The sequence below is a fragment of the Panthera onca genome, chromosome B4, assembly GCF_046562875.1.
Source record: "Panthera onca isolate mPanOnc1 chromosome B4, mPanOnc1 haplotype 2, whole genome shotgun sequence".
Lineage (NCBI taxonomy): Eukaryota > Metazoa > Chordata > Mammalia > Carnivora > Felidae > Panthera > Panthera onca.
The window spans coordinates 24,781,103-24,795,316 of record NC_138345.1 but is presented as its reverse complement, the minus strand read 5'-3'; the positions used below and the strand labels follow the sequence as shown (position 1 = coordinate 24,795,316).

At 37.7% G+C, this 14,214-nt stretch overlaps 1 protein-coding gene across 9 annotated transcripts in view; it reads right to left on the bottom strand.

Moving 5' to 3' along the window:
- ANKRD26 (ankyrin repeat domain 26) overlaps nucleotides 1-14,214 on the bottom strand; it is a 114,489-nt gene that overhangs the window by 89,678 nt on the left and 10,597 nt on the right. For 6 of the 9 annotated variants that reach the window (XM_078450317.2, XM_078450322.2, XM_078450320.2 and 3 more), the window contains 3 exons: nucleotides 13,665-13,771; nucleotides 9,706-9,776; nucleotides 439-475 (listed from right to left, as the gene is read on the bottom strand). In XM_078450317.2, the coding sequence (XP_078306443.1) occupies nucleotides 439-475; nucleotides 9,706-9,776; nucleotides 13,665-13,771 (215 nt within the window). The remainder of the gene's footprint in view (nucleotides 1-438; nucleotides 476-9,705; nucleotides 9,777-13,664; nucleotides 13,772-14,214) is intronic. The other 3 variants (XM_078450319.2, XM_078450324.2, XM_078450325.2) reach the window with 3 other exon arrangements.

Genomic DNA, 14,214 nt, shown 5'->3' with positions numbered 1-14,214 from the left:
AACAATGGAATCATGGGTCGAGTAATCAACCTCCGTGAACCACAGCTGCCAAAGTAATAAAAAGTAGGCTACAATAACACAGCTACTTTGCAAAGCTATACAATGACTATATAATTTAACAGATGTTAAGCATATGATACAGTGTCTAGTCCAGGATAGAACACTCAACAAATGCTTTTTTCTCTGCATTCCCTTAGGCAACACATAATTCTCATTTCATTTATATTTTGAGAGAGAATACACAGAGAGAGAGAGAGAGAGAGAGAGAGAGAGAGAGAGAGAGAGAGAGAATATAACCCAAGCAGGCTGTCAGCACAAAACCCGACATGGGGCTTGAACTCACAAACCTGAGCTGAAATCAAGAGTCAGACACTTAACCGACTGAGCCACCCAGGTGCCCCAACAAATGTCATTTTTAAAAATCCATAAAAATCCTACCTGGTTAAAGAGTCTTCCTCAGAATTCTTATCTTCTACTAAAGGAAAAAGAAAAATACATTTTAAATCAACATTAGAAAAAATATAGGAAATTAAAAGTGTACAGCTAATGATTTGTTAAAAAGTATTCCTTTGGGACCACACCTGGAAACCACACTACACTGAATGGTAATTATACGACTGGTAGGCTTAATGTACTAAGAAATCTTACTTTCTCTTCTATACTGACCAAAAGCAAGAATGGTTTTTATCGAATTTGATACCTACAAGTGAACTGATGTTTACAGTGACCATACCTGACTGACCCTATGACACTGGAGGAAAATGGTATCGTTAGGAGAATGATTATCATAAGCTGACAATGTCAAACTTAAACTAGCATGATTTTTCTGGACTTCCACTACTAGAGGAGTTAAAAGAGAGTATCTTTATTTTGCCGTAACATGGCAGAACTTCCCCAGCTCTTCAGCAGAGACTGTTCAGTTTTAGGATGAAACACCCCTCACAAAGTGTGGTCTATAGCTATTGCACTTTGCAGCATGGCAAAACCATAGCAAACAGACTCTCCCTGGCCTTATTTCCAATGGCAAGGTAAGTAAAGACTCGGGATTCCAGTTTTATAAAGTTGTAACCTCTTGAGACTGTCTCCTTCCATTGCTAGAGAGTCTATCTAGACCCACCATATATCACAGAGGAGGATGATCCCAATGTTAGTGCTATGTAGTGGTTCATGATGTCATTTTTCTCAACCCTCCCCATTAGGTGACACACATCTAGAGAAATCATGCTTTTTTTCATGTAAGGCATATGTCATCAGATCCTCTACTGATGAGCAACAAAACAAAACAAAGAGCAAAGAATATCTTGAATGCCTACATTCAATTACCGGGGAATTTTAATTTTCTAAACATTCAAACATATCCACTGTATGATTCTAACTATATGACACTCTGGAAAGAGCAAGACTATGGAGGTAAGGGTTGGGGTGAATGTAGGGATAAAGGGGCACAGCACAGAGGACTTTTAAGGCAGTGAAACTCTTTCACATGATACCACAAAGGTGGACTCACATCATTATACGTTTGTTAAAACTCATAGAATGTATAACACCAAGGCTGAACACTAATGCAAATTAGAGACTTTGCCTGAAAATGATGAGTTAGTGTCAATATAAAATGCACCACTGTTGTCAGGGTGCCTGGGTGGCTCAGTTGGTTAAGTGTCCAACTCTTGATCTGAGCTCAGGTTATGATCTCACAGTTCATGGGATCAAGTCCTGCATCAGGCTCTGTGCTGACAGCACAGGATTCTTTCTCCCCTCTTTCTCTGCCCCTTGGCTGCTCACACGCATGCACGCTCTCTTGCTCAAAACTAAACAAAGGAACTGAAAAAAAAATACTACTAAAAATGTACCACTGTTGTGCAAGATGTTGACAACAGGGGAGGCTAGGCGTGTAAGGGAGTGTGGTATGGTATATGGAGACTCTCTGTACTTTCTATTATATTTTGCTGTGAACGTAAAACTGCTGTAAAAAATAAGGCTTATTAAATGTAAAAAAAAAAAAAAGGTATCCATTGAAGCTACTCTTACCATATATTAAAGCATGATACAGTCACCCTGAAAATTAAGATAGAGATCAAAGTAACACAATATGGGTACTGTCTCCCAAATTGAAGTATATGAAAATACATAAAGCAAAATACAAAAATACAAAAGTTATTTGTATACTTAGGCAAGAAAACAATTGATGAATATGATCAAATATCTTACAACTATAAACAGGGATTCAGCACTATGTGAATCAAACCTGGGTTATCCATATAATTAAGGATTTTATTCTAATTTTAAATCAAAAATCATTATGTTTATCGTATCTAAGAATCACAATGAAAGCTTAATCACATAAAAAAAGATTATAATGACTTAATATTGCCCTAGTAATTTCTGTACAAATACCTACTTCATATGGATGATGAAATTGAAACCAGTACCATGTTATACCATCATATTACTTGCGATTAAAATAAAATTTTAAGACACCACCAAAAATTAAGTTAGGGCTATAATTCCTATGCAGAAAAGATTTCATCCAAGAGGCCAAAGATTGCTACCCTCAGAACATCCTAACATCCTACCTGAATAACTAGCCCTTGGTTGTTACCTGGGATCTTGGATTTAAGGAGGGTTCCCACCATTCCCTAGCAGGTTAAGAGTGGCTCACTGTGCCTAAATGCTGGTACAATCTTATGGCCCTATATTTGATTTCCTTCTGGAAACCTGGAATTTTGGTACATGCTAAGGAGAAGATGCCTATGTGATTAGCATTTGATGAAAACCTCGGGCACTGAGTATCCATAAGACTCCTACTGGCAGACAACATTTCACTTGTGCTGTCCTAATTTGATGCTGGAGGAATTAAGCACATCCTGCTAACTCCACAGAGAAAGGATTCCTGGAAGCCTGGGCTTGGTCTCCTCTGGACTTCACCCCATGCACCTTTTCTCTGTGCTGATTTGCCTTTCTAGCCTGTCCCCATACCAAACCACAGGCATGGGTACAACTACATGCTGAGTTCTGTGAGCTCTTCTAGTGAATAATCAAATCTGGGTGTCGTTGGGGTGCCTCTGACACAACTGCGTTATATGAAATTTTTATTATTTAGGTTGATGTCTTATACATGGTTACAGTCAGAAGGTTATTTCACAGAATACTTTTCCTGGAATCTCTTTTTCTTGGTACTTGCCTTGAAAATTCCTACATTCCTATATATCCATTTGAAGAAAGGTATAAAAGGAATAGATGAAATAATGATGTCAGAAAGTGTGAAACAAGCAACAATCCTATTTTACTCAGGGGAAAAAAAAAGAGAATCCTGATGATTGCCACTATGTTCTACCATATAAAAGTTCCTCTCAAATATGAAAAATCAGTTAATTTTCTCCAACTAACTAGGACTTAGTTCATTTTTCTGGCAGCTAGGAATCAAAGAAGTAACAGGGATTGTTCTAGAAAAAACATAACTATCAGAGTATGAAAACATACTACTGATTATAGGTTTTTGTTTCTTTTCCTTGATTTCTTAGAAAATTAAAGATATAGTTCATCTATTAAAGGCAGTTATTGCCAAAATAATCAAAGTCAAAATTACTGCATCCAAATTGTCAGATGAATTATCCACTCCACCCTGAAAAGAGGAGATTTGAGAATTAAAGATCAATAGGACCCATTTGGGGGAAGGCAAAGTGAGTTATCTTATATATAACTGGTTCAAAACTTGGTATTCCACAGGAGTACTGATGCATAGGGGCACTTGTACCCCAATGTTTATAGCAGCACTCTCAACAATAGCCAAATTATGGAAAGAGCCGAAATGTCCATCAACTGATGAATGGATAAAGAAATTGTGGTTTTGGGGCGCCTGGGTGGCTCGGTCGGTTAAGCGTCCGACTTCGGCTCAGGTCGTGATCTCACGGTCTGTGGGTTCGAGCCCCGCGTCGGGCTCTGTGCTGACAGCTCAGAGCCTGGAGCCTGTTTCGGAGTCTGTGTCTCCCTCTCTCTCTGACCCTCCCCCGTTCATGCTCTGTCTCTCTCTGTCTCAAAAATAAATAAACGTTAAAAAAAAAAAAATTAAAAAAAAAAAAAGAAATTGTGGTTTATATACACAATGGAGTACTACATGGCAATGAGAAAGAATGAAATATGGCCCTTTGTAGCGACATGGATGGAACTAGAGAGTGTGATGCTAAGTGAAATAAGCCATACAGAGAAAGACAGATACCATATGTTTTCACTCTTATGTGGATCCTGAGAAACTTAACAGAAACCCATGGGGGAGGGGAAGGAAAAAAAAAAAAAAAAAGAGGTTAGAGTGGGAGAGAGCCAAAGCATAAAAGACTCTTAAAAACTGAGAACAGGGGCGCCTGGGTGGCGCAGTCGGTTAAGCGTCCGACTTCAGCCAGGTCACGATCTCACGGTCCGTGAGTTCGAGCCCCGCGTCAGGCTCTGAGCTGATGGCTCGGAGCCTGGAGCCTGTTTCCGATTCTGTGACTCCCTCTCTCTCTCTGCCCCTCCCCCGTTCATGCTCTGTCTCTCTCTTTCCCAAAAATAAATAAAAAACGTTGAAAATTTAAAAAAAAAAAAAAAAAAAAACTGAGAACTGAGGGTTGATGGGGGGTGGGAGGGAGGGGAGGGTAGGTGATAGGTATTGAAGAGAGCATCTTTTGGGATGAGCACTGGGTGTTGTATGGAAACCAATTTGACAATAAATTTCATATATTAAAAAAATAAAATAAAATAAAATAAATAAAAACTGATAGACTCAAAAAATAAATAAACCAATGGATGCTTTGTTTAAAAAAAAACAAACACTTGGTATTCCAATTGGCCATATATTCTTGTTAAGTCACAGCTTACCAATTTCTGAAAAATATATTAAAGCAGTTCACATTAAAACTGTACCCAATAAAAATTTCTACCTGACAATCCAGAAAATGCTTTCAATCTTGACAGACCATCATCACTGACACTATCACTATCACTGTGTGTACAGGTAGAAAGTCGTTTCGCATAAGAAACTCATAAAATATGACACAAACTTTAGATTAGGTAGCCCATTGCCTTAGAAGGAAATATACATATATGTTAAACATGCATATGGTAGAAATGTATTCTAATAGTAGTAGATTCCAAGACAATTTTCCTTAGAGCTTTCTTTAGGGATGAAATTCAGAAAGGGAGACTAAAAGGAGAGATATCAGAAGAAGGCAAATCAAAAGAAAATAAAGAGAGACAGCACTAACAAAATACAGTCAGGTATTCAAACATAACAAAAAAGACACAAGTGAAAATAATCCTGTATTGACTTTTTTACCGACATCACTAGAATTCCCAAACTAATGAGAACTAGTAGATTCAGCGCATCACCTGACATTTTCTCCTTGTTATGGTATTAGTTTTCTGCAATAACATATTGACACGAGGTCAGTTTCTCCAATCTGCTGCTCTGGAAACTATTTCTGATCAAAACTTAAAACTATTAAAAATACAGCTGCATCGTGATTCCATTCCAGAGACAGGGCCTGACAGTGGCTTCCAGCTGTTGCTGCCAGATTTTTGTTTCAGTATTCATCCAGAAGAGTTCATCAAGGACTTGAGGAAAACCTCAAATACTCCCACAAGAAACAGGTAAGAACGACAACACTTTTCCTCACACTTGACTCCTAGGTTTTGACAATTATGGAAAAATGCTGGGCAAGTATACTCACCAGGCTAGATCATTTTCCCTTGACCCTGCCTGGGTAGGTGTTGCATTTACAAAAAGTTAGATAGGACCTTAGTTGATATGTTATTTTTCCATATTTGGACACAGAAAGTACCAATCACATAAATAAAAGACCTTACAACTCAAAAATTGTTCTTTTGAAAAGATTACCACCAGAGAACTTGTAAAAGTTAAATCCAACTTTCTTTGTAGCAATTTGATAAAAATATTCCTCCTTGAAATTTTTAAAAATTTTTTCAACATCACTTCCTCTAATTCCTCGCCTTTTTCCCTAGCACTCCTCAGTCTTCTTTACTAACTGCCATTCTTCCATCCATCCTCTCTAAATTGGTATTCCCAGGGCTTGTTCACTGGCCTTCTCATTCTACATGTTCTCCATCATGGACAAGCTCAACCTTTATCCAAGCTATGACTGTGCCTAACAATTCTAAGCAGATTATTTCAAATGTGCACCTCCAATCTTGAAGGCCTATCTCCAGCTGGAAACTCCTATTATTCAATTATCCAATTACTGAGAATATCCTACAGGGATATTCCATCAAATTCAACATATACAGAAAATTACTGGTCTTCCTCATTCCTGCTGCTCTCCTCTGTTCATCTGATAAAGTCCTACTCATTCTTCATGTCCAATTTAAATGCTAGCACACAACCTGGAAACCTCTGAATCTTCTGAGAGTTCTCTCTCACCCCCTAACTTTTTATATTCAAGAATCACAAATTCGTATTAACTATACTCTTTCTGTCTCTGCTTTATCTTTCCCCTGCCACTGCCTTAGTCAAACATGAGTTCTTAACTGATGATTTTCACAGGGGAAAAAAAAAAGCCACCAAATATTACTGTTATTTCTTAAATGAATAAAAAAAATTTTAAGCAAAACAAATGAGAAAGACACAAAGCCCAGAAAAAAGATTTTTTTTAGTGGAATAAATTGAACCCCCTGATGTTTTCAACATAGACAGCTGAAAGTTTCATAATGGACTAATACCAGGCTAAGAAAACAAGAGCTTCCTTTGCCTCCCAGTGTCTTTATGTAGTTTCCTATAATCTATCCTCCATATGAGGGTTCAGCAAACTACGGCCACAGGCCAAATCCAACCTGCCATCTGGTTCTGTAAATAATGTTTTATTGGAGCATAGTCCCATGTCTTCACTTACATATTGCTACGGCTGCTTTCACACTACAAGGGCAGAGCTGAGAGACCACATCACCTAAAATATTCACTGGCTCTTTAGGAAAAAGGCTTGGTGATCTGTATTTTATGCCATAACCAGAGTGTCCTAACTCAAATCTAATCTTATTAGTCTTCTGCTTCAAATTCTCCAAAACCCCTGCATCAAATACTGCTGGCTCCCTCCCTAAGATCCATTCCATATTCTTCATTCTTGCTAGAGAATCACAACTTTATTTGGATATTCATTGTCTCAATACACAAAGAAGGTGGCCTCACCCTGGCTTCAAAGAGAAAGGATTATTCTAAGCTAATCACAGTACCTGATTTACCAGGGACCAGTTTAGGAATGAGTATGTGATGTAACCCAGTCTTTAAAATGTTAGAGGAAGTCTACTGCAAGCCTCTTCCTAGTTAAAAGAAACACATAAAGAAAAGCAGTCCTTCCCTCCCACTGGATGTTGCCATGTGAGAATATGATACCTGGAGCTGTTGCTAATTAGCCACCCCGGAAAGGAGAAATAAAAACACCACCAACTCCAAAACTGAACAAGAGACGACGGGGATCCTGATGACATCACCGAACCATCAAAACATTTCTGGTTCCTACTGTTTTAGTCACTGTTAGAAGTCACCTATTATTTGCCGCTAAAAGCATTCTACCGAAGAAACTTCCCAAGGTCTATCAGGTAAGATCTACTCCTTTCTATAGCACTGACAAACTTCCATAAGCTTGTCTTACCTAGGTATTCACCTCATTCCCAACCATTCCCATAGCACACTTTTTATACCAGCAACACCCAACTGCTCATAAGTCCTGCAAAGTTCACTCGTACACCTTAGACTTTGCACTGCTGTGTACTCCACCAAACACGTAATCGTGATAGATGCTACTCCTGCGAAACAATGTCATTCTGCCTCTTTACCTGGCAAACTTACTACTCACTCTACACGCTTACCTTAGATTCTACCCAGTTTTTTAAAACTCTAATCCCTCACCGTGAACTTACGGTAACTGGAACAAATGCCAATAAAAAATAACAATGATAATTATAAGCTCTATGAGACTCTGTCACCTAGTAACCACTAAATAGACTAAATAATGAAATTGACAGTGATAATAACAAACTCCTGGAGTGTAGAGACTGTTTTTTGAGTGTTTGTAGTCTACAACAACAGAAAACACTTAGAAGCTAAAAGGCACTTAATAGTTATTTGTTAACTGGACAAATGAAAATGAATAAAAATGTTTTCTTTGAAAAGTATTTTTAAAAAAACCACAGAAATTTTTCTGTTTAAGAAACCACAGGGACAGCTCTATTCTATTACGACCACCTTAATGATCAAAACGCTGTCTGTTCTATCTTTGCCTTTCCTGTAACTTCCAAAACTAACCTACAGAAGTTCTTTGGTAACAGTCTACCAAGTTAAAGCTTTCTTCATACTTTTCAGATTATACAATGCACTAGGTGCCACATCTGGGAGCAACAGTAGCATTTTTGGTATTGTGAAACATTTTTGTGACTTTATTACATTTCTTGAGCCCAAGTTGCCCTATTTCAATACTTACTAAGATAATCTTTTGAATAATGGCAACAGACTATCTTATAATAATAAAATGACAGCGTCATGACAATTATCCAACAAACTGACAAAAACATTGTTCTAATGAAGTCAACATATCTCACTCTGGATTTGTTGTTGTTGTTTTTAAATGTTTATTTTGAGAGAGACAGAGCATGCATGTACAGGGGAGGGGCAGAGAGAGAAGGAAAGGGAAAATCCCACGCAGGCTCTGAACTGTCAGCAAAGAGCCCAACAGAGAAGTCTGACACAGGACTCCAACTCACCAACTGTGAGATGATGACCTGAGATGAAATCAAGAGTTGGACACTTAACCGACACAGCCACCCAAGCGCCCCCTCATTGTTTTGATTTGCGGAATGAAGTTGATAATGGTGAGACCTTGATGACACAAAATGTGAAATAACCTATGCTTCTCAACAAGGCATTGCTTTTCTTCTGTACTATTGGCAGCTATCTGTAAAAAACAATTTCATTGGCATTGCTGCACACTAGCTAAGTTTTGCAGTTCTTATTATTTGCCATTTGTTTACATTACCAGAAAAGTACTGTAGAATTCCCAGTTTTAAGGAATGGTTCATTTTTTAAAGAGACAAATCACTAGGTAATAATATTTACTAAATATAATCCATTTGTAAACATTATATAAAACATCCATTTTTATAGCAAGTGCCACTTGTTACAATATGTTTATGGAGGAAACATAAAAGATATTAACTTAAAAATCTTTTTTCTTTGGGCACCTGGGTGGCTCAGTTCGTTAAGCATCTGACCTTGGCTCAGGTCATGATCTCGAAGCTCATGAGCTCAAGCCCCACATCGGGCTCTCTGCTATCAGTGGTGGAGCCTGCTTTGGATCCTCTGTCTACCTCCCTCTGCCTCCCTCCTGCTCACTCTCTCTCTTTCTCTCTCAAAATTAAATAAACATTTTTTAAAAATATGTTTTTCTTATTTACACAAAGATATCATATGGTATTTTAGGGGTCATGACTAAAATAATGAATTTCTTTTCAGATAATACAGCCTCATATTTTCAATTACCTATAGTTAACTTCTTAAATAATTCTGAACATTAGACTATAAAGAAAGAAATTAAGAAAGAAAACAATACACATGCAATTTACACATTGGTGTTTTTTTCTTCATTGTTCTTTCATTATCAAAACTTCCTAATTCTGACTTTACCTATGTTAGGACCACCAAGAGCAATTCACTATGTAAAGTCTTACCTGGACTGCTATTTTGCAAAGAATTTTTAAGCATGATTTCTTCTTTATGTCTGCAAATTATTTCGTAATTGCTATGTATAAAAAAGGGTGATAAATAATATTACTATTGTAATACTGATATGAAAAACATTTACCAAATATATCAAATTCTTAGAGTATTTCAAATAATATCAGAGCAAATACCAAAACTTGGAATTACCCCATATACTTCAAATTTGTACGTTCTATACACTTTTCATTAAGTATGTACTTAAAGAAGAAAAAACAGTAAGATGAACGAGTCATGAATTCAGGGCATTATAGCTTAGTAAATTAGAATTAGTTTGCCAGGGGCACCTGGGTGGTTAAGCATCCAACTTCAGCTCAGGTCATGATCTCACAGTTTATGGGTTTGAGCCCTGCATCGGGCTCTGTGCTGATAGCTCAGAGTCTGGAGCCTGCTTCGGATTCTGTATCTCCTTCTCTCTCCGCAACCACCCCAAGCTCACACTCTGTCCCTCTCTATCAAAAGTAAATAAACCTTAAAAAAATAATAATAATAATTAGAATTAGCTTGCCATTATGGAAAGTGTTTTGACTCAGAAGTCCTAGCTCTATAACCAATAGCTATTTGTTCTTGGATAAGCCACTTCTCTTTGGCTTAAAATCTTCCTCTATAAAACAAGTATTTTTCTGCCTTATTTTACAAGGTTGATAAGAGGATTTAATGAGATATTACACCCAAAACATGGCCTCTCAGGCAAGGTGATTGATGCTCATGACTCTGGGAAGGGCAATATGAGACCTTCCATGACCTCAGAAAAGATGCTCCACAGGATTTAAAGCGGGGGTACAGGGGGTGCAGGGACTCAGTAAGTTGAGCATCCAGCTCTTGATCTCAACTTGGGTCTTGATCTCAGGGTCATGAGTTTGAGCCCCATGTTAGGCTCCATGCTTTTAAAAAAAAAAAAAAAAAAAAAAAAAAGGCAGGGGTACAGATCTAAGGAGAAAGGAGAAAGGGAAGTCCGATCTCTTCCTTCAGCATTGTTTGAACATCTCTGACAGCTTAGAATGGTCCCAACTAACATCTTCTGGCAAAAAAAGAGAAACAAGATCCTCAGAGGGTAACTCATAATGAAAGTCTAGGCTAAGATATGGGTTCCACATAAGGTTTTTGAGTGTGTAGGGAAAGGGGTGTATGGTTAAAGCCAGGAGGCCCAGCTGCCAGAACAGGGTGCTGGTGCTTTGGGATAGCTGCTGAGCGTTTGTGCTGCATGTGCAGTGAACAAAAGAAACTTTGTAACTTTGAAATCTAAGTGTGGATCACCATGAAGACTGAAAAATCTGGATCAGCAAGGGAATCCTGGGAGCAAAGGTCAATCACGACCAGACTGCAGCACCAGTTTCAACAGCAATGCCGCAGCAACAGAATCAAAGGGAACAGTAGAATGATCAGGATGTTCTTTTTTCCCCTCCCTACGACTTGTGAAAGAGGACTGTCTCTTTGGTCTTAGGGTGCTCCTTTGGTTCTTGGAAAATTCAAGGGAGAGAGTACAGGAGATAGCTCTCAAAGGAAAGTACAGGGTTTTCCACACAACTGAACATTTCAAGACCCAAGTTACTAGTTAGAAAACACAGAGATGTAACATTATTTGTACCCCATGCGTAGGGGTTATACTTGAAATGAAAGGGGTAAGGTTAGGATCCTTAAGGATAAAGGTCTCAAAAGGCCTGAGATAAAGAATCCTGCACACATTTCTACTTCCAACTAGTCTAGTCCTTTGCTTGATTTCTGGCTAATGTTGTGGACTAACCGACTGCCATTCCAAAACTGCCTGACCAAACTACGAAATCCCATTTGTTACGTACGAAGTTAACAGTTATTTTAAACCTCAGTTTAGTAATTTTAGCATTTTAATACAAACGCAGACTAAAACCCTTACTATAAGCATATTCATCTGCAATCCATGCATATACATCTTGAGGAAAGGGATCAATACCTTGCTGAAGAAGAAGCCTGACTACATTTGTTGATTCATAATTTACAGCAAGCATGAGGGCTGGTCTAAGATAACAGAGATAACTTCACTCTTAGGAATTTAGTTATTTAAACAACTAATTTCGATATACTTTATCAGGTTAATATCTTGCCTGTCTGTTCAGAAGCAACCATTTACATGTTCAAGTGTTCATCTTTGTAAATTATCTCCAAGACTAAAATGAAGGGACAAAAGGGAGCTTCTTGTCCCACTTGGGTAATGTATTATAGAGTTGCTAATTTAAAGTCCTTTGATAAACAAGAAACTATGTGGAGGTCACTTATCTGAATAGGTAAAGATTTCAAAAAAGAATTCCCCATGTCTTCCTTAATCTGATACAGTGCACTTCAAAGCCATCTAGAGGTCAAGTAAGTATAAAAACTATCTACAGGTTTAAAATGATAATATTTTAATGTGAATGCTAATAAAATAGGCATAATTATAGTTAACGATGCTGATAAACATATGGCAGGCACTAAATTAAATGCTATGTATATAAAATATAGTTTACACAAACCACCCTTGAAGGATGTATTATTATCCTCCTTTTCATATCAGGAAACATGTTTAGTGATGACACGTAACGCTCCCAAAGTCACAACACCTAGCAAGTAGGAAAGCTATGAATAAACCTAGTCTTGTGTGAATCTAAGGCACATCTCTTTCTTCTTTATCACCCACCTGTAACTTATCCTCATTAAAGGAAAAGTCTATTCAGTTAAAGCTACCTTTCATCTTTCTATGCATACCAATTAAAAGTAAAATTAAAAAATACATACTGGACATGAAAAAGGATAAAAACTGATGAGCCTATAGTATCCAGTAATAGTAATTAATCATCACTTAGAGACCATCTAACGACAACAGTATTCCTCAAAAAAAAAAAAAAAAAAAAAAAAGGCAATTTAAAGCAGAGTGATCCAAAAGATAAAACAACTCCTATTTATGTTTAACATGCGTCTTTTTTTTTTTTTTTTTTTAACATTTATTTGCTTTTGAGAGACAGAGCACAAGCAGGGGAGAGGCAGAGAGAGACAGGGATACACAGAATCCGAAGCAGCTCCAGGTTCTGAGCTGTCAGCACAGAGCCCTACGTGGGGCTCAAACCCACAAACCATGAAATCATGACCTCAGCCAAAGTCACAGACTTCACCAACTGAGCCACCCAGGCACCACAATATACTTCTTTGAAGGAAAAATATATATGAAGTAGAAGTTCTTTTTTTTTCAGTTTATTTATTACTTATTTTGAAAAAGAGAGAGAGTGCACTCGAGAGTGTGGGCGAGGGGCAGAGAGAGAAAGAGAGAGATTGAGAATCCTAAGCAGGCTCTACACTGTCAGCACAGAGCCTGATGTGGGGTTCGAACCCATGAACCATATGATGATCACCTGAGCCAAAGTCAGATGCAAAACCAATTGAGCCACCCAGGCACCTCTATGAAGTAGAAGTTTATAAAATACCATAAAAAGATTAAGAAGTCCAATATTGTGTCATAAAGTAAACTAACAGCTGAGAGTCCACCCTTTATAAAATTAATATGAAATCCCTTTAGTTAACACAAAATCATGTGAAAAAAAAAAAAAAAAACATTGCAGGGGCAACTGGGTTAAGCATCAGACTCTTGATCTCAGCTCGGGTCTTAATCTCAGAGTCATGAGTTCAGGCCCAGTGTTGGACTCCACGCCGAGCATGGAACCTATTTAAAAATAAACACTGCAAATGACATTAGTCAACATTATCAAGGAATATGAATTCCTGCTATACCCTGTTCTTCATGTTGCCCAGTCAGAATAATTGCTTTCTGCCTAACTGTTGATGTGTTGACATTTTTCACTATATAATTATAAATTAATCTTTTTCTTCTTAAGTTAATCTTCCTGACTTGAATAATTATTATCACTCTAGAACAATACTAAGGTTTAAAAGAAAACTACTGCACCTTTTTAATTTATCAACTGCATGTATATTTGCTGCCTTTTCTATTAAAAATTCCACTATTTGCTGTTTGTTTTCATTTACAGCAACTAGAAGTGGTGTGAAGTTATCCTGTAAAAGAGCAAAAACAATTTATAATTTACAAAATTACATATTTCCATACCGAATTTTAAAACTTACAAAAGATCCTCTAAACTTAAACATATAATACAAAAAGTAAATACAAAATGGCCTCTTCCTTCCCACCCCTGTGCTTTCACCTGCTGCTGCTTCTCTTTAAAATAGCCCTCCTCCACTGGGGCACCTGGGTGGCTCAGTTGGTTAAGTGACCAACTGCGGCTCAGGTCATGATCTCATGGTTTGTGAGTTTGATCCCTGCATTGTGCTCTATACTGACAGTGCACAGCCTGGAGCCTGTTCCAGATTCTGTCTCCCTCTCTTTCTCTCTGCCCTCCCTCCCTTGCTCGCACTCTCCCACTCTCTCTCAAAAAGAAACAAACATTTAAAAAAATGTTTTTAATAAAATAGCCCTCCTCCACCTTCTTCAACAGATT